Below are 18,182 nucleotides of genomic sequence, written 5' to 3' on the forward strand. Positions count from 1 at the left end.
TTATCTGTTACGTAGGGTTTTAGGAAGTTCCCGTTCCCATTGCTTCTTCCTCGTCTTCCTCGAGGACTCTCGGCAAGCTTGAAAATATGTCAAGCCAGGAAACCCACAGATTTGGTTGGCCCCTTCAAGCGTGGTTTCAAATTCAGTGTATTTTTGTAGTACTCTGCCTATTGTCCATCTTCTTCATCATCTCTAATGGATCTCATGTGGAACCACGACCGTATTTGTCAAATTTGTGCAGCGTAACTCGTTTTATGTACGTACCTGTTCGAGAGGTATCATTTCCAACATGAACAAAAAATGAGACTTATTTCCACCGGGTTCTATTGAAATGAGAACTTTCTCGTTGTAATAGTAGAGCAATGTCATTTGTCCAAGTCAAAGCTCGGCTTGTTCTGACGCACTCAAACGAGAAAGACGCATTAAAGAAATGAACTGAGTACTACCAATTGATTTGAGATGAACAAAATGGCGACTTGGCATGGCAAAACCACTCATGAATGGTCATTTGCTAGTTTGACAGCCTTGAAACCCAATTGGGCAAAGATTCCATGGTGCGTCAGGGTAATTTGTTAATAATATCGGATGCTTGGCTCATATTTTAGCTCGGCGAACCGTCGTGCCACGCTAATTGTTGGTTAGAAATTTTGAGAAATGGGTCCCTTTTTGCGTGCCTTTGTTTTTTGTACAAGGTCTGGCCAATTGCCAGACCTTGAAGATTTGATCAATTATGAGAAGTCTATTCACATATCGTATAATGAGGATGAAATCAAGCTGATCCTGATCCGCATTATAAGAATTCTCAGAGGAAGTTAAAGTGTCGCCTTGGTCGGTAATTAATGAGCAATTCTAGTACATGATAAGACTTCCTAACTCTCATGTCAAGCTGTTCTCAGGCTCATCGAGAGTCTATGGTTAATTTCAAACCTCTCTCAAGAGTATCTGAAACAAGAGAGAGGTATGCATTTTTCGCTTAAGAGCATCATGGGGGATGCTTCAGAGCATGAAGTACTTTTCACTAAAACTGTGAATGATGCGGCATCCTTTGTTCATTCAGTTTTCCCGGATATCTAGCACAACGATTTGCTGGTACAGAGAAATTCCCGGAAGATGTAAAATTGTCTCGAGTCATCTTCACTTCATTATCGTCAGCTTTCATTCAGGAAAGGATCTCCCAATTCACTTGCAAATTTTTTCAACGCTTTACGGTAAAACGTGTTCTCAATCATACTCACGTTATCCTTCATGACAAGACTCATTAGTTTGGACATGGCCAGAGTCCAGAATGGCTCTTTAAAATACTTCTTTGGCATTTGCTTTGGACAAGCCCTAATTTGGCATCAGATTTCCAATGAAGCTGCTGCAACAGTGCAACACCATATGGGCGCAAACTCAGGCACAGAGCATAAGAAAAGATGTTCCTCCCTTCAAATGATTTCCAGTCTCTGAAATACACGTTCAGCGCGAATAAGTGGCCATTTGATTTGCATTTTAATATCCCAAGACAAATGAAGTGCTTTCCGACTTGATTTTTATAAATAAATTAGGCAAAGGCATCTACTAGGTTCTGGAAGTTTAGGCCAGACCTCTAGAATTGTTGTTGCTCTTTGGTTGAGAAGCTGAGGTTGGATGGACAATAGACAACCAGTAATTCCTTCTCCAACAGCCAAGTAACAACAGATGAGACTAACGTTACTTTTCTTCCATTGACAAAATGCCCAAGGTTTAGAGCAACTTAGAAATGGAGACAAATAGAAACCTCAGCTTGGCACCAACGATCCAACGGCCAGGAGAAATCTTCTGTGGTTTAGAGGCATCCAATGCTTGAACAAACTACACCAAAAATATCCACAGCCTAAACCTATATTGAAGCCCCCAAATGATTGACAACCGAGCAGTTCCGTTGAATGGATGTATTTCCAGCTTGTCGTAATGACAACCCAGGGCAAACAACCCAATGGAAAGTAGTTCAAGTCAATTCCACATAATTAACATAACGACCTTTTGTGTAAGCTCCTGAGTTCAGTTCAAGATTTCTCCCCCTCTCCAACATTCGGGTTCCAATCCCATTGAAACATTATCTCTTAGAATGACTTCTAACAGCCACGCCACATTTCATCGGTCGCGTTGACTTGCTCAAAATCAACGCGCACTTACATGCCCGAATGTCGGAGTCTTTGAGGCGAACCTCCTCGAGTTAGTTTAAATCCGAGGATGAGTAACGTGAAAAAAGTGTTGGTTGACAATGGAGAAGCGAGATCTATCCACTGTGCAAGTCCACAACCAACCGCAGGTTTAGAAATCCCGTGCTGAGAGTCAAATTAGACCTGGAGAAGCTGGAAGGAAAGGGAGGAAGTGAAGATCCTCTTTTAGGATTGTTGCGTTCTCACAAGTGATTGTTAGATAGTCTGACTTACCTTGAGCTTTTACGAGGCCAATCTTTGAGAATTGCCATTAATTTGAGAGGAGCGTGCCAAAAGCTTGTGTAAGTGCACGGCCACACATTACCACACACATACTGTTCGGTATACATACTGTACCTACAACACATATGGCCGTCGGAAATTGTCGCGGAGGGCGGGCGAAGGAGGGGTGAATTCATTTTCTCACCAATATGGTTGACGTTTGTGTTGTTAGTTGAAGTCGCCCACGGGCGCACTTGTGCCAAGATCACAAATTATGAATTGTTGGAAGGTAGGTCTTGGTGGGAAATTGGCCCCAGGTGAGGAGGATTCAGTGGTGATTTTTACATTAGGGCTCGACAATTGTGATGTCTGTCTGCCAGAGAAAAAACAATGACTTTGGCCCTGAGTCCCATGTTATGTCGTATCAGTCTTGCCAACAATGAATTGTAGTCACTTTTACAACCTTCGTGCAAGCAAAACCACCCCGGTTTTTTCCATTCTTTCCCTTACAATCCCTAGCCTCGCCATTCTTTCCACCTGGACATCCAATGAGCAACTGACGAGTTGATTGGAACGCAAAGATTTCGTTTTAATTGCTCACGGTCATTGAAAGCATGTCTGATAAGAAGCAGGTAACCTCAGTGATGAGGAGGTGGTTGAATTGGTCTGGCTCTCTACTTTAAACATTATCTTGACTACCATATAATTGCTACTTAGGGTATAGGCAAGAAAGGTAGGGACCGTCCAGGTATGAGGGTTTGAAAGAGAAATTGGTTCATCGCTTATCTGAGGTCTGATCGCAATTTTTCGGAATTCATCCAAAGGGCAATAATTGCTTGATTACGCCAAGTCAACTCACAGGCCAACGAGTTTGTCCCACTAACGAGCGAAATGACTAGGGTCTTGTTCCCTTTCCTTGTCATTTATGTTTGCGAGCTTACTTGTTCCAGATGAATACAGAAATATTCATGAACAATAGATTCATTTGAGGGAATTCCCCTTTTACGAGAACTTAAATTACGCGAACAGATCTTCAATTGCCTTGAAGCGAATTATCGACAACGACAAAGAGACTTAGTGGCTCCCTTCATCCATCCAGAAGCTGAATGCGCCGATTACTTGGCCTGTTTTGTAGTGCATGAATGATTTCTGTTTCCGGTGCACCAAACTAGATAGCATCTCAACCGGACAAAACTTCAGAACAATCTTGTCAAATTGAGAGGGGTCTTCTTGAGGAAGGGTGGGCTGGCTGGTTGGCTTCAAGTCTCTTTCCAAGCTCTATAATCTAGCTTAATTGCCATGCCTTTGGATTAAGGCAGATCTTCTTTAAATCATCATCTGCAAATGAGGATCTTCAGTCGTGAAACAAAACCCATAGCACGAACATCGTTCTGGTCGTGAACCACTGCGTGAACCACTGGCAGGTATTCCAGACGAAATTGATGATCCCGAGCATTTTGGAGTACGTAGAGGCAAATGAAGATGAGAGCGCTGCTCGGGAAATGCTCGGAGGACGAGTCGAAGATGGCTATGGATTATTATCCACACCAAAACGACTGGCAGACGGTTGGGTGGTTGCTTGGGTGGTTGGGGATGTTGGGAAAACAGTTGGAAGGTGTTTCCTGTGGGGAGTTCATGACTGAGCAATTCCGAGCTCGATCCTTTAACTCACTCTACCACCCGAGCTAGAGTCCGAACCCGATTCGATGGAGAAACTTGCATTTGAGATTGAAATCAACCGTAAAGAACAAGTGTAAAATGGGTAATCATGAAACGAAACCATATTTAACTCACCAGGAGCGCATCTCACTCCAAAGCCTCCAAAGGCTCCCCATTCACCAACACAGTGCATTGCACTTATTTCTAACTGTGCTTGAACATTGGTGGTTTGGTTGGTGCTCCACCGTCCATCCATGCTTGTACGCCTTTGCACTATACTACGGAGCTGCGTGTGGAGACGGGGGATTTAGCTCATATCCCGCGTGTTTTTTTTCCCTTCGTTTTCGGCGGGCTTTGGCGTCAATGAGTGGAAAAATCTCTGCTTGAGATCGCCTTTGGAGTGCTCAACATCTCCGAGAGAGCCTCTTCTGCCAAAACTAAGCGTTCAGCGCCCTCTCTGTCGTCAATGAATTCGAGCTAGTAACCAGTTGACTGAGCGATGTAGGGTTGTGAGCATTGTCATGTACGAATATTGCCCAACGAGTGACTGTTTGCCATAGAGTTCATGAACTTACTGAGAATCAAGTGTGCCCTGCATGTGCGACGATCTTATAGTGATAGTGACTTAGTGTGCCTTCTCCATTTCTTTGCAGCCCACCGTTTGTGTGTCCCCAATGGCCCCACCCAGAAAGGAAGGCACGCCCCTCGAGCGCACACCCAAGCCCAGGTTTAACTTGGGCGGCCAAGTGTCTTCTCACGTGTCGGCCTCCACTTCGAACCTAGCGCCTACCAGCGGGATCTACTCGGAGGATCCACCCCTCTTACCCCGCTCGCGTTCCATTTGGGACGCCTCTTCTGAGTTGGGTGGAACTCATTCTGGCTCTCATCTTCCAAGAGCGTCTTCACTTCACGATACCATGATTCCGGAGGAGGATTTTCCTCACGAGTTCGACCTCAATAACACGAAGAGCTTGAATCCAGAGTTGCTCATGCGAGAGTTCACACATGATGAACTGGGGGAGACCAACTCGCCCAGTTCCATGTTCAAGTCCTCCTTCGCCAAACAGGTGGTGCACAATGTTCGGAAGAGCATGGGTTCCCTTCAGCCTACTTTGGAACCGATTCGGCCTGGTTTGGATTCACCCGTGGTGGAAGTGAGATCTCGACGCTCTAAATCCTCTCATGAGAGGCGTTACTCGAGTTATAACCCGACCAGCTCGAGCCTACGCAGCCATGTCAAGGTAAGAGGATCAACTTGAACATCTTGTGGTCACTTAACAAACAGTTCCAGTAATCTTTAGGGCACAAAAATGTGAGCATTATTGGAATTCCTCTTGGTTTGAAGGCAGTCACTTATTTGTTTCCGTCTTAGCACAAATGTTGAGAACTAACCGCATAGTCCCGTAACAATCGGATCATTAAGATCAAGGGTGTGTGTGTGTGTGTATGTGTTCAGTGAGCCCATTACCGGCGAAGCAAGCAGTTATCTTGTTATTCCGAGCTTTGATAGGATATCTTGCAATCCGGGAAACCCAATGTCAATCTTTAATCAGCCTAGAAATCTGACAGTCCCTGTTAAGGATTTACGGCACAAATTTCCCCCTTCTTCGCCTAAAATCAGTCGGAATTTTCATCTCTCCACTTGACAAAGGCGACAGATAGATCACAGAAATCTCTCCTTTGAACGCATTATTGCACACACTATACACACACACATAGAGGCACACACACTGTGCAGTATGTTCAGATTCTAGCGGCCTGAAATCTGAGAGAAATCTTGTCAGACCAGTTTTTTTGTCATGCCTTTGACCCCCTCTCCCAAATCCTCTCTGCGCTCTCTGCACTCTTTGGAGACGAGGGTGTCTTGCGAAAAACGGATTCCAATGGATGCTGGGAAGATGTCATTCGCATTTTTAGCCAATTGCTCAATAGTACGTAATCATTTTTTTTTTGGTCAACCGTTCAGCTGTCTTGTTTTCGGCTTCATTGGTTCCCCTTTTAGTGCCACTTTGTTTGCATTGGTGCCGCCAACCTTTGCCGAAAATATGATTGGCATCACTAACTCAATCTCTGAAGTCTGAACTTTCATGAGATGAATGGAAATCGAGAGGTTCGAAAGATTTTCGCCATGATCTGGCATGGTTGAGTGGGTCTGGACGGAGACCATTACCCTACCATCAACCATGGAGAACTAGGGTGTTTGATTCCATGAGGCACTTCCTCCATTACCACATTGGATAAGGCCTCGTCTTCATTTCAAACTCGTCGAACATAGCGACCATGGTCATGCTTTACCTCACCTCCAATTCTTAGAAAAATACCGTGACGCCGTAGGGCAACGGGTTAGGCAGTGTTGCGATTGTTTCGTAATGTGGTTATGGACAAATTGCCAGACGAACATCCGTTTTATTGATCACATGAAGCAAGGGGACCAATACCAGGGGTGGTTTTCGTTTTCAATTGTGAATGGTAAATTGAGCCAACATGCTAGCTAGCTAGTCCACCCTGAAAAGAGGGTTTTCCGGAAATTACGAATTTGTCGAGGCTTTGAATTTTTTTTTATTATTGGTCTGCACGACTGAGGCGCACACATGCTCACATGCACATGAAATATCGTAAATAGAATGAAAGCGTCCCACTTGATGATTACACATTACATTGCGTATTTGCTTGATTGAATTACGGACTCAGCCTGTTTTATGACCGAGTTTGTAATCGGCCATAACCAATGTGACTTTGAAATGCTTTGAAAACATGAAAGGGTTCGATGGCAAAGGAAGAAAAGCATACACATTTCACACATCCATCACTGGAAACCTGTACCTTCAGTGTGAGTGCTCAAGCTCTGTTCATGACATGTCTGAAGCGACAGGGAAAGAGAAAGATCTCTTTCATGACCTGAATACTGGATGGGGTCGATTGTGATGGGTTAATTCAACAGAGCCTTTTCCTCCATTGGATCCAATCGAAACAGGAGACAGAAGGAAGCGGCAATAGGAAGTGACTGAATCATCGACAAACTGCAATATTAGCATACATCAATTGTCAGGAATTGATATCCCATCCATGCACGGATTGTGATATTGTCAACAGTGTCCCCTAGATGACATCTTCTTTTATATCCAGCTGGAAATGACATGCAGAGCCGATTTTGTAAGGGGCAAGGTTCTCTCTATCTCTCTCTCCAAAAGAAATATGGGTCATGTAACAAAAACGACAAACGTGTCATCGATTTTCCTTCAGATTGACGATAGCGACTCCGACAAGGACACGCTGAGCGGGAACCTGAGGCCTTAAGTCACATTTGGAACCAACGCTGATGATGAGAAGGACTTGTGGATGTCAAAAACGCAGTTCATCGAGCTTTTGGAGAAACAAGAAGAAGCTGAAAATCGACTGAATGATGATGAACATGACTTGGGACTGGAGTCTAATAGTTTTGGTGTAGCCAGCAGCCATGGTGGAGATTCTGGCCAATTCCTGAAATTTCGACAAAGCATGCCGAAAATGAGTTCAGCCAAGAGCTTGCCTCGATTGAGTGGAGCCTCCCGTAGAGCCTCAAGTTTTGTGACAAAAATGAACCGAGATGGCAACACTGTGCATCCCAATTCTTTCAATTCACGAGATGCTCTGCTCCTGGAATACAACGATTCCAAAGGTTCTCCCTCTTATTTGGATCAGGAGGCTAAAATGTCCTTTGAAGACTTGAAGCAGGTAAGACGAGCTTGCCAGCAGCTTTCAGGGTTGCCGTGGAAGCTCAAACACCTTTGAAGCCAGGAAGTCGTGGTGTTTTGGAAATCAATTTCTCGACCACTTTTATCGATTATGATTGATCATAAGGCGAATGAGGTGATTGTTAGCTCCCATTTTCTTGCAGGAGAAAGAGAGATTCGGGAGAGACCATTGAAATTGTATAATTTATACTTTCCTGTCTGCGTGTAGTCGTGAAACTCCCAGCGACTCATTCTGAGGAAACTCGTTAAGAACCGTAGACTCGGGTAGTTTTTTCGGGATCTTTTATATCTTCCTTGATGTTGGAAGCTCTGTGAAACTTTCACTTCAACTACCTAGTTTGCAGCACTCTCTGCGAACCTTTTTTTAATTGCAACTTTCTTTGTAAATATCATAGTGGGTACCCAGGGAGACTGATCGGAGGAGTCAAGGATGTTTGTACGACGTACCTTTCGTTCAAGTCACTTTCCACGCTTTATGCGCATATGTCGGATGAAGGGTTTGTGGAATGCGATATAAGTTCGGGTGATGAATGACTTTTGAATCAGAGTCCATGCCTTGAGAAGTCCCTTTATCATCGACTTTGGTTCAGCTGTGAATCTCTCGTGGGCGTATATGCAAATAATGGCCATCCTTCTCCCTGAAAAGTCCCAATTATCGCCTTCATCGGGAGAGCTCGTACCTTAGGTTCGCCAACCCCAATCACAGTAATCATGGAAAGTTATCTTCGAACCTTCTGTACTCAAATCCCATCGCATTATTTTGCATCAAATCGTCAGATGTGGGGTAATTTGAAATGTCTTTTTCAGAAATGTACTGAGATGGGCCTCGTCTTCCCGGCCTCAGATTGGGAGCAATTGAAGTTGATCTTGGCGCAGAAAACGGGGAATGCGAGCTTTGACCTGCAATCTGACACGGATTACAAAGTGAAGAACGATGACTTCTTTGACGCCCTGCAAAAAATTCTAAAGAACCACTTGAAACGGCGACCTTTGAATTGTGGGATCCCGGACGACGTTCTAAAGGTAAGCCACACCTGTTTTGAAAATGGTTGAAAAATAGGGCCTAGGCTTGGGTATGTTTAGAGGAAATTATAAATTAGGCCCTTCTTATCGTCCTGAATACAATAAGATAAACTTAAAGGGTGACTCCTCGGAAAGGAATGAGACAAAGCGCCAAAAACGATTTAGACACAGATAGTAACGATAATGAGAGTTCTCATATCCTTGACGGGGGGTTAGGGAAGACATGGAGATTTCAATGAACACAATCTAAGTCATATGCCTGTCAAGACAGGCCGAAATACCCGACAATTTGTTGCCTTCCCAAACATGGGAGATTCCTAATAAAAACGACGTGTCTGAATTCCCAAGGAGGTCCATCTGATTTGCAAAATGGCAGAATTGTTCACGCGTACATTAATGCGGTTTCCATTATTCTTCTTATTCCACAAACGATAGCATCACTCAAGTTCAGGAACTAACGATTTGAGTGAAACGATTTGAGTAAAACGATTGTTCAGATGGTAAAAAGTCTCAGAAGGCGTGTCTTTTTAAGCCTGTTCAAACTGATCGACAAGTATCATACAAAACTGATGGCGTCTCTGTGGACATGGTCTGAATGTCGCAAATTTTGAACTTGATCAAAACATGTGGAAAATAGGCCCAGGAAATTGAGCGTGAACTGAAATGGTTCGATTTTCGAGTTTTGGGAGCATTTTGGCAGATGGTGGAGGGTGGCCTGACAATAACCAATTTGGTATTCGCGATCATGACCTTAGATTGTCAATTTTCTATTGTTTCGGATTGCGAGGGGGTGTTCGAATGGAAGTTTGATGGAAAAAGAAGAGTCCCCCCCCACATTCTACCCTTCGCAAAGTTTTCTTTGATGTCGAAGCAATGACCTTCGCCCCCCACCTTGTTTCAGTCTTCTCTTGTGCTGTCCTTAATTACTTTTTTGAATACAATTGGATTGTGAAATGGGTCTTTTTAATCGCAAATATGATGGTCCATCCTCTGTCCTTCAGCTCGAGAATTGTGCAGTAATTATAAACCTTTTTTCAGTACATTAGAGCTCCTAACCGTGTGTTTGTGAGCGTTTATTATGGGTGAAATAACTTGTGGGCGACTATTGTGCGCAAGGGAGCAAGATCATAAATCAAACCCAGGGATTTATGAGCGCATTTTGCTGGCACAAATTTCATCCTGGCATCCGCCACGCATATGGGCCAAGCCAGCACTACTAGATTTTGTATGTTCGACAAGCCTCAGAGCAAACCAATCTATCCTAAAGCATTGGAGTTTGCACAACAAAGCGTTTTTTTGGCAATTGAATCTGGAACTCACGTAGCGGGACGCATGAAGGTGCATGTCATCCTCAACGAAAGAGAGGCAAGATAATGGAATCTTTCTGTCGTATGGCACACACACGCACTCACCAAATCACAAACCGACAGCTACACATGTCCTGAAGCTAGAATGGAAATCGCAATTATTTTCCTTTGATTATCTATCGCCCATCGTCCATCGTTCATCCTTCCCCTTTATGTGGTTTCGCCTTTGTCACCCTGGTTTTTGGCTTGAGGGCCAACCCGAGATCCCTCATGGACAAACCCATTCAGTAGCTCGTTTCTCGTCCATCTGATGTTTATTTATTCATATCATCCGTTTGAAATGGGTTTTCCTGGCCCACATAGAAACGAAATCAGAGTGGAAAAGAACCATTCGTCAGTTTGATGGAGAGATACACAATTTTGGACCTCATGACATTTGTACCTGAGAGGAATTTAAAGCTGCTTCAATTTTGTGCCTCTTTTTCATTTGTGGTTGAGAAGCAGCCGCCAATGCCCACAAGTTGGGAAGGACTAATTTTGAATTTTAACCAGGTAAAACGCCATAGTATCGAAAGGCATTTTTTGAAAGTTATATTTTGAACCATGCAAGTAGTTGATGAAGTATTTTGTAGAATTGGATTGAGAAGAAAACAATAAGTATAGTTCGTACCAACCCTAATGGTATTAGTACTTACGGTACTTTTAAGTTCCACATCCTCGTCCATGTTTTAGATGTCCCTGGTACGGTTTAAGATCGACTTTCAGATGGGCTATTATTGATTTAGGGAGTGTGAGAATGGACTGAGAAGTGTGTAACATCTCGGTCTTATGATTACCTGCTCCACCTTCCAATTAGCTCGAAATCCATTTTTAATTCCCGAGTTGGCAGAGCCTCTCTTTCGCAATCACTGAATACTCTGGTCTCCTTTCTGTCGAATACTCAATCTATGAGTGAGGAGTTGGAGAAGAGAGAGAGAGATGAGAAAGAGATCTGGAATGGCGAACCGCTATAAAACCAATGGCTTGAAGTTTGACTTTTGGGTTCTCTGTTTTATGCAATAAGTCCCGATTGCCCAACACAGGCGAAGGAATGCCATTTTTGAGGCAAGATCAGATCGTAGAAATGCCTGGGCGTAAAAGATTATTTTTGGCAGTAAGTGCCAATATTTTGAAAGGTTATCAACCATCCTGGATATCAAAGCTCGATGAAGTCGTCCGTCTAGTTCTCAAAATGGGATGGTTTGTAGCTGGTCCTCCGCCTTCATAAATCAAGACCTTTCCTTCAGGACTTCTCATCTGCCTTGACGTCAACTTCGTTTTCTCACACACGTAATCATTTCTACCTATAGAATGGTATGAATTTACAATTAGCTGGAAAAAACGTTTAAAATGCCCGACGAATTTGAACTCACAAAACAATTCGAGGAGCCATGAAGACAAATGGAGAAACTGATTGAATGCAAGTTTTCATCGAGCTCAAGGGAGATATGTAAATGCTAAATGCTCAATTTTAATTTCTTATACGGTACATTCTGTCAATGGATTGATTTAAAAAGATATATTCAGGCTCTACGGAGAGGCCATTTCAATGATCCTCACACAACTGCTAGGTTCAGCCTTGTAAATGGCTTAGAAAATTGTCGAATTTGATCTTGGACGATTCAGAAATAGAAACTGATCATTTCATGGTCGTCCATGTGGGCGCTCTATTAGGTTGGCTAGAACTTCAAGTGACAAGAATCGCCTTTATAAAAATGAGTGAAATCTGGATGTACGAGTTCTTGTCGCAATGGGTAATTTGTGGGCAATAATGAAAATGTTACATCCCTCGTCTCCCTTGGCCTCTCTATCTACCTCTCCAATTTCTTTTGATGATGCCATTTACGATTCCTCATTCTCCTACCACATGTACTTCACTGGCAATGCCACGAGAACTTGGACATGTGACGCTCCTTCTTCCTTCAACACCTCCAAAAAGATTCCTCCCATTCATGGATGGGGGTTCAAGAGCTGGAAATTGGGCTGGGCTTGGCCCCTTGGTTTTCACCACTTCATGAATTTCTCTCTGTTCTCTCGTCAAGCGTAACGGATGCTGCCCAATTGCGGTCTTGGATTGGACGTGCTCTTTTCGGTAGAGGTTCTCATGGCTTTGAATTCATGCCTCTGACCTGTGACATAGTTGAAAAGCATGTCAAGCTACCATAAGATTCTTGTGTATGACCTCACCGTTGTCTTAATGATTCATTTGAAGTTCATGGGATCTTGTACGAGTTCAATCCCAAGGTTTTTCTGTCAGAGCAAGAGGGCCATGGAAAATTCGGGTCGTTTGCTCAAATTCCATCGACAGTTTTTCTCCTAGTTCCCCTTTGTTTTGGTCGGGTTAATTTAAACTCCGGTGTACCGTACCGGGATGAATTACTTGTATTATCCAACCCATCCATGCCCATTATGGCTCAAGAAGTGCATTCCGAGGGTACATGCAAAACTCTCGATCTCAGAATGACAGGAGGAAATCAAGAGCCTATCTCATCACATGAAACCCCGCTGAACTTCCGGCGAAACTCAGAAATGAGTTTCGCTTCGTTTGCGGGCCTGGGGTTCATTCAGTTCATTACGCGGCTTGAAAGCGAGAAATGAGGACGGCACCGTGGAATTGAAAATAATGCTTGTTGGAAGGACGTGATTGACAGTGAGGGGCCATTTGAAATGCAAATGCATCCCTCATGCCGTCCGATAAAAAATGCTTTTCAAGGATCACAGAGGACATTGGCCAGACATGTGTGTACTACATTTGAGAAGGAGCAAACAAATGCCGAATGAGATCAATTTGGAATTTGTAGACGTTCCCATTTCTTTTTTTCGAGCGAGCGAGTCAGTCAGTCAGTCAGTCAGTCAGTCAGGGGTTAGTCAAATCGTCGACATAGAAAATTGGCGCCCATTAGCTTCATATTCGTTTTGGCAGACATTTTGTACTGACTCGGATATTGATGTAGACTTTATCTCTTTGAAGATCTTCAACTCATTACCATATTGATGGGGAAGAATATACTTTAACAACAGTTAGGTTTTCGAAATATTTTTGCAAGAGAGGAAAAGTAGAAAAGACGGAGGTACCCAAAAATGGGTCCGTCATGAGACAAGGAAGCTTCTTATCTGACTCTGTTATCTCTTCATGCAAAAGACCCCCATCAATTTGCTCATTCATCCTCACGCAAATTGTTTTTTTTTTAGATTCTTCTTCTTCTATCTACCATACTGACACCGAGAAGTCTGACAATTAAAAGCCAAATCAAAGGAGCCCTTCACTACTTTCCATGTACGAACTCTTGATGACTTGGAAGGTCTCACAAACCTGATTGTGAACACCCCAAGGCAATCCAAGCCACAAGGGTTAAGTACGTTCGCACATGGTTCATTGGGCCGACCTATCATCTCACTTTTTAAGGAAGGACCCCCATTATAATAGTGGCTCCTTCTGTGGGTTTGGTCTTCCCCTAGGTCATCTATTAGCACCTTTCTGAGCGTCTTAATTGGCATACAAGGCGAGAGAATTACGCAATATTCCCGCTTGCACATGGGCACATACTCATCATCGCTCCCCGTTACTTTAGTTCGCAAGGCGTTCACCTACCCCATTAAAGAACCAAGTTGACTTTTCCGGTTTCGAAGTTGGGATGAAAACCCCATCCAATCCAAAAGGACGCCTTTGACTGAATTGTAGATGAGAGTGTTATTTATGAAAACTGACCCTGGTTGCCATGGGCGTCCAAAGTTAGCACTTCGTGTGTGCTTAGCTCGTGGGTATGAATGAAATCCTGGAAGATTACTACATAGTATATGAAAGAGAAATTGCTTCCAACCCAAAGGAATTGCTATTTTGTCGACCCTCAAAACATACATTCTCGAATGAGGACAGATATGAAATATTCAGGCCTCAATTTACTTGAAAGAAAGGCATAAGTGAAACGTCATTGTACGCTCGATACGGTCTAAATTTCCAAGACCTGTACCGAGTAAGGGCAGTGAAATTGGCAACCCTCCAAAGCAAGCACCAATCCTGCCAAGGCGAGATGTTTGATATCGATATGATGAATTATTGGATCTAATGGACAGTTCAACGGGTAAAATGGGGCCCATTGAGATTCAACCATTCAAACTAGATTGGACTGATCCCTTAGCCCTAAGCGACCACCACCAATTTCTTTTTGAAGCCAGATTCATGCCACTCAGATACATATCTCAGACCCTTTCAAAGGTGATCCTACCATCTAAGGGTTCGCTTATCGAGCCAAGACGCCTACGTCTCTACATAAGAGTACTGTAATATTCGATTGATAACAATTTTCATATTTTGGTATTTCAGGATTCCATGAAATCTGATAGTGGAGGCGAGATGGAAAGTTGCCGTTCCAGTGATTCCGGATTGGAGCGTGAGTTGGCCGAAAAGGAGCGCGAGATATGCGAACGCGACCGTGAATTATCTACTTGTTATCGAAATCTCGCCGAACGAGACACGGAGTTGGTGCGGGTTCGGATGGAATGTCAACGACTTCTCGAGAATAACCGCGAACTGAGGGACCAAATCCGAGATCTCAAGCTCTATTCCAATCCTCGGCGACACTTCGAGCTTGAGAAGGAAGTGGAACACTTGAAATGGCATCTTGACCAGGTGATTGTCCATGAATTGCCTTTTAATAAGAAGGATGTGTAGAGCTCGCGGCGTTGAAATCTCCAGGCCCTTTTTGAGGGCGTTGATATCGTGACATTCAATCTTGAATGACCTTGCTATTGTCAGGATAGGATTTGTGCATACCTTCTGCCTAATTGAGACATGACTGGTAGAATTTGAAGCGCTAGATATGCTAATAATTCGAGCACGAGAGCAAATTTCTAATCTGCATTCGCTCCGAGGATGGATACCAACTGCCATAGTTCAAGGTTCATTAGAGTATCTCTCTCTCTCTACATATATATATATATACATACATCCATGCCATAGTTCAAGGTTCATTAGAGTATCTCTCTCTCTCTACATATATATATATATACATACATCCATGTTTACCGCAAGCTCACACATCTTGGGATATTGGCACACTTTCATTTCTCATTCCTCGTGCTGATATACTACAGTATATACCGCGTATTCCACTGTCTGATTCCGTCCTCTTCGTTTCTCGCTAATCATCCCGCACTTGTCTGCCATATCTGAAGGAAGCATGATGCTCAACATGACAGATATCTCGTGTTTGAACATCTTGCGATAGGAGAGGGCTCGAGAACTGCATTGGAGCTTATTAGCCAGGAATTTTGATTGCTCGGATTCAAGTGGGTGCAACGTGCTCAAAGAATCCTCGGTCAAAGGAGTCCCCATTCCGACCCTCCTGCCTTGCATCTTGTCTCAAGGTAGCAAGCGAACTAACTAGCCTGAGATCCTCTATTGTTGAGACTTGTGGGAGGTTTAAATTTCGAAATGTGACTGTGGCTCCTTGTTCATTCATGGGGATATTTGGAGATTTTTTTTTTCATGCATCATCGTCCATTTCAGATGGAGTCGAGTCGGAATGTGTATGCCTTGGGCACTTCAAGCCTGGTCACCTTCCTGGAAGAGATCACGGCTGGCCTTCACGCCACGAGTCCAGCTCATCGAAAACTGATCGATGCCACGAAAGAGGAGTTGAGTAGAGTCACACGGAGGACCAAGAGGCTGGAAATCCAGCAACACGGGAGACGCTCGTTGGATGGAAACCATTCGCTTATGTCCAGAGCGGAGAGCATGCCTGGTAAGCTTTTGACCATATCAGACATACAGTATACCTACCAATTCTCGAAATAAAGATTGTCATGATCATTAGTTTTGGATGGGCTATGGGATTATTGCTACAGTTATGCACGGCATGAATAACTTTGACGCACTTTTTCTAGTCTCGGCGTAACTAATCAAGGCCTTGAGATTTGAGATTTGGAAAAGAACCGCCAATTACCACTGACGACCTGTTTCATATTTCTTGAACCAGACCAAGAACCTGAGACCTCTTGCGAGATTTCCTGTCTCCTTATGCTTAGAATGATGCCACGCTCATATATAGGTATCTAGCTGCCTATCTATGAGTGTGTGCGTGTGTGCGTGCCTGTGTGAACGTTCATTTATTGGACGGAATAATTCCCAGAGCTGAATGAGAGAAAGTCAATCTTGACTATTTCTTCTTCTTCTTTCACAAGAGTTCGAATTCGTTCGTGTCTGCTTTTCATTTCCTTCTTTCATCATATCAAAATGGGTATTTTTCAATCATCGATCTGATCGTGTCAACGACCCACACAAAAAGTCCCGAAGCTTTATCACCTGATCAAAGAGGGAATGAATGAATGAATCCCGAAGATTGTTTATTTAAAAGGGCTTCTTCCCCAAGTTCGATCTTGCTTGCCTTATGCCTCGGTAATAGCGTCTAATTTCCGGTAATTTTCCACGAGGAATCTTTAAAGAGCCAAAGGAGCGTTTGCAGTTTCGAGGAAAAATTGTAAAATTGCCATCTTCCTCCGGCTGATTTTTTTTTTCTCATCCCCAGTAAAGCCACAACCAGCTGGATTGAGGAGCGCACAATATGGTTGAGTGGTTGGTTGGTTGGATAGGGGAATAGATGGATGGATAGATGGATGGTGGTAATGATCGTGATCGTCATCGGGCGAGACCTCAACGTGGTACTTTGTTATTTTATTCGAGAAATTGGGTGGGCGGAAGTGACGGGAAGTCTTCAATTGGGGAGAGTGACTGACAAGGAAAATTCACTTGATTTAGCACCCTTCCAAATATCCATTATCGATCACAGATCATTGTCGGGGTTTCTTATTGACCTTTGTCAAGGAGTTCACCACAACTCTACAACTTTCTTCCGTCCAATGTACTCGTATGTGCAATAAACTTCAACCATGCTCAAGAACAGCCCCCTTTTTTCTTTCAGGCCTCAATCTGGATAGTGGTTTATCGAGTTCCCAAGTGTCACTGATCTCCACCTCCACCACAGGAGGAGCTGGTTCCCTCAGTACTGGAGAATCCGCCACTCTCCATCGGAGACACGTGCAACGATCCCAATCCACGAATAGCAAGCGATCCCAGAAGCTGCCCTCCCTGCAGGAGAACGCCAATGACGACGAGGACTTCCAGCCCTACGAGAACCATAGCATCATTCAAAGGATCAGGGAGGAGACGGCTGAGGAGCTGCAAAACGTCCACAGTCGGCCCAAATCCCAAACCCCAGCCTCGAGAAGCAATTCCAGCCAAAGGGCGGACTCGACCAAGTCGACCAAACCTCAAAAACGCCATTCCTTCGCCCTTCGTTCAACCATTCCCTCATCTGAGGACGAGGCTCCCCGTCCAATGAAGCCATCCAACGACCAAGTCACGCCTCGTTTGAGTAAGAAGGACAAATTCAAAAAGTCAATCACCGCCTCTTCGGATAAGGATAGTGGACGTTGCTCGTTGGGCAGTGTTTCCTCCGGGCGGTCCACCCCAAATTTGAGCCATTCCACATCTGGGGCCCCCAAAAACCAGAGCAAAGATGACGACAAACCCAAAGACAAGTTCAAATCGCTCGGGAATATCCACATGGAGCCAGCCCTACCCAATGCTCCGATGTAAGTGCAAAGTGTTCCCAATGCAAAACGAGTTATGCACTTCAATCGCATGGCAATATCTCTTTGTTCGACCGAGAACGCAACATCTTGAGTTTACTGGAGCAGGAAATGGGAGAGGGGAGAAAAAGCGGTGGGGGTGGTAGATTGTTGCTCTCCACTTGGGTGAACTCGATCTTCGACACCACCCTGAGATTTGCCACAATTACTCCCATTTCTCACAGCCAGGTATCCTCCACTTGGTATAAACAGTCGATAGTATTGGTAGTACCGTAGTAGGTAGCTCTGGCCCTCCTCACCTGTTTGTTTTTGACTTTTGTTTCCCNAATTCTTCCTATTTGTAACCAGGATTCAATAAAATTCACATTTTCTGATGAGGTTGAGTGAATCTATTGTCAGGTTCCGACAGTTTTGTCGAAAATCAT

At 43.9% G+C, this 18,182-nt stretch overlaps 1 protein-coding gene across 3 annotated transcripts in view; it reads left to right on the forward strand.

Moving 5' to 3' along the window:
* Positions 1-4,621: 4,621 nt before the first annotated feature.
* The window catches only part of LOC131877308 (uncharacterized), a 15,583-nt gene continuing 2,022 nt past the window's right edge, over positions 4,622-18,182 (forward strand). For 2 of the 3 annotated variants that reach the window (XM_059222920.1, XM_059222919.1), the window contains exons 1-6: positions 4,622-5,305; positions 7,308-7,778; positions 8,606-8,821; positions 14,492-14,797; positions 15,677-15,911; positions 17,088-17,760. In XM_059222920.1, the coding sequence (XP_059078903.1) occupies positions 7,404-7,778; positions 8,606-8,821; positions 14,492-14,797; positions 15,677-15,911; positions 17,088-17,760 (1,805 nt within the window). In that variant the 5' untranslated portion in view covers positions 4,622-5,305; positions 7,308-7,403. The remainder of the gene's footprint in view (positions 5,306-7,307; positions 7,779-8,605; positions 8,822-14,491; positions 14,798-15,676; positions 15,912-17,087; positions 17,761-18,182) is intronic. The other variant, XR_009372869.1, reaches the window with a different exon arrangement.

This window comes from Tigriopus californicus, chromosome 3, assembly GCF_007210705.1.
Source record: "Tigriopus californicus strain San Diego chromosome 3, Tcal_SD_v2.1, whole genome shotgun sequence".
NCBI lineage: Eukaryota > Metazoa > Arthropoda > Copepoda > Harpacticoida > Harpacticidae > Tigriopus > Tigriopus californicus.